Source organism: Vigna unguiculata, chromosome 1, assembly GCF_004118075.2.
Source record: "Vigna unguiculata cultivar IT97K-499-35 chromosome 1, ASM411807v1, whole genome shotgun sequence".
Lineage (NCBI taxonomy): Eukaryota > Viridiplantae > Streptophyta > Magnoliopsida > Fabales > Fabaceae > Vigna > Vigna unguiculata.
The window spans coordinates 25,807,560-25,809,767 of record NC_040279.1 but is presented as its reverse complement, the minus strand read 5'-3'; the positions used below and the strand labels follow the sequence as shown (position 1 = coordinate 25,809,767).

The following is a 2,208-nucleotide window of genomic DNA, read 5'->3' as shown; positions in this document are numbered from 1 at the left end:
CAGCTTTTAATTTGCAACAACTTTCAATCCATCCAAAACTGTTGTTATCCACATATCATCTGAACAAAAACGTTTGTTTTATAATACACTTCTAATTGACAGTTAATTTTTTATAAATAATTATTTTCTATAAAATTATAAAATTTGTAAATATTTTCTATAAAATTTGTTATAAAAATGTTATACGAAATATTTTATAAGAAAATTAACAGCAATTTTTTACAAATTTTATTTTATAAAAAATTGTATAAGTATTTCATAAAAAAAGTCAAAATAAAATTGATAAAAAATATAATTTTTTTTAATAACGATAGTACAATATCATATGAGAAGAAGAAAAATTAGCTTATGCTATTTTTACGATGCGTAAAAATAGACTATAATAACTTTGACTTTATATAAAATCAAAGTTATACTTAATTTAAAAATATTATTTTGATTTAAAATTACTGATAAAAAATCTGATATCTTAGAGAAAGAACCCAAAATATAGAGAAGTGATGTGTGGGGAAAGGCACACACATTAATTATGGTAGATGGACAGGGGAGTTGAAACACATCCACAATATTTAATTTTAAAATGCTTTGGAAAAATCAATAATTAATGAAATTGTTAAAGTTTAGGTTGACTTTGGATCAAGCAATGGTACTTGGGTTCTCATTAAATATTCAATGAGTTATTCCCTCCTCCATATAAACACAATCTCCACAAGTATTTCACAAAATTCACCTTCTTCAACTCTTCTTTCTCTCTCTTACCTTCTTTGTCACCTTTCAGATCCCTCTTCTTCTTCTTCTTCAACATGAACCCTAAATCTCCTCTGCAATTTCTCCTTATCCTTCTTCTGGCCCTTTCATGTGTTATGTCTTCTGCTGCTGCTGTACAAACCAGTAAGAATGAAAATTGTATAATTAATTTTATGTCTTACTTTTTTATTTTCATAATTGATTTTAATGCTATGTGGAAATTTCACTGATTGCAGGAAGGCTTTTGCCAAACAGAGAAAACCTCTCAACCCAAATTTCATCAGATAAGGTTATTATAATAATTTAGACCCTTATGAACTTAATTTAATCCTTGTCCTTTCAGTATTGTCTAAAACTTGTACAAAGTATTCTAATCATTCTTCAATCAGATTTGAAGTTTCAAATCAGTGATGTTATTACTCAGATTGACAAAACAAAACTATATATTCTGATGGAAAATTAACACCAATGCTATAACACTGTCTGCAAGTTTCACCTTCTGATGTTCCTGTATCTGCATGCAGCAAAGGGGTCTAACTGAAAATACAATTTCTGAGTCTATGGTTTCAGGGTGTTGAGGAACTGAGAAGTGGAGAAGGTTTGTTTGATATGGCAGAAGAGTTTATGGAGAGAAGGATTGATTTTGAAAATAATGATTATCCAGGGACTGGAGCAAACAACAGACATGATCCAAAGACACCAGGAACACCTTGAGCAAATGCATAAACTCTGTGCAGATTTTAAGGCCTAAGAGAATGAGTGCTGTAAAATCTTCCATGGGATTTTGAATACTGTTAATTAATGTTGCTAGCTGATAGAATATTCCTTCATCCCCAATATTTTAGTGCAGGAGAATGTGTAAGTCTTTAGTTTTTGCTTTGGCTCAATCTGTACACTTTAGAGCTCAAGCAAATAGTAGCAGAGATTCCAATTATCTTATAACAGCAGTTTAATAAACACTTTCCATGTACACAAACTTGTTTAGATAGTAAAATAGAGAGATTAATAAATGGTATTTATTTCTCTTTATATCAAAACTTTTGAATTAGAAAATTGCAAGATTTCAGTTTTTTGCTCTTATCCAGCCGGAAAAAAAAAGGCACCAAATTAATTAATGGTTAATAAAGTATTGATTTGATTCTACAAGGAAATGGTGTGAATTTATTTGAATGGAGGAGAAAGAAAAAACAAGAGAAAATGGGTGAAGGACATTTAAAGGTGGAAGGAACAGTGCATGCCTTTTGCTTGCCACTGATTAGATGTGAGAAATTAAAATATGAAGTCCACAAAATATAAGACGGTGGAGTTTTTTATATTTAGTGCATTGGAAATGTTAAATCTTTAAACTTTATTAACTAAAATATTTTTAGTGTGGTTATTGAAAATAAATATTTTATTTTGCATACTATTAAAACATAGATCTATACATAGTGTATATTTTTTTATGAAAATAGAAGACAT

At 28.9% G+C, this 2,208-nt stretch overlaps 1 protein-coding gene across 1 annotated transcript; it reads left to right on the top strand.

Moving 5' to 3' along the window:
- The first annotated feature begins 644 nt into the window (after positions 1-644).
- LOC114193549 lies at positions 645-1,770 on the top strand. The gene is made up of 3 exons (XM_028083394.1): positions 645-891; positions 984-1,036; positions 1,318-1,770. The coding sequence occupies exons 1-3, from the start codon at positions 804-806 to the stop codon at positions 1,459-1,461; spliced, it is 285 nt and encodes a 94-aa protein (XP_027939195.1). The 5' UTR covers positions 645-803; the 3' UTR covers positions 1,462-1,770.
- The last annotated feature ends 438 nt before the right edge of the window (positions 1,771-2,208 follow it).

Coding starts and splice junctions, on each gene's coding strand:
- LOC114193549 (XM_028083394.1), top strand. CDS start 804: ATGAACCCTAAATCTCCTCTGCAATTTCTCCTTATCCTTCTTCTGGCC. Junction 892..983: donor TGCTGCTGCTGTACAAACCA/GTAAGAATGAAA, acceptor CACTGATTGCAG/GAAGGCTTTTGCCAAACAGA. Junction 1,037..1,317: donor CCCAAATTTCATCAGATAAG/GTTATTATAATA, acceptor CTATGGTTTCAG/GGTGTTGAGGAACTGAGAAG.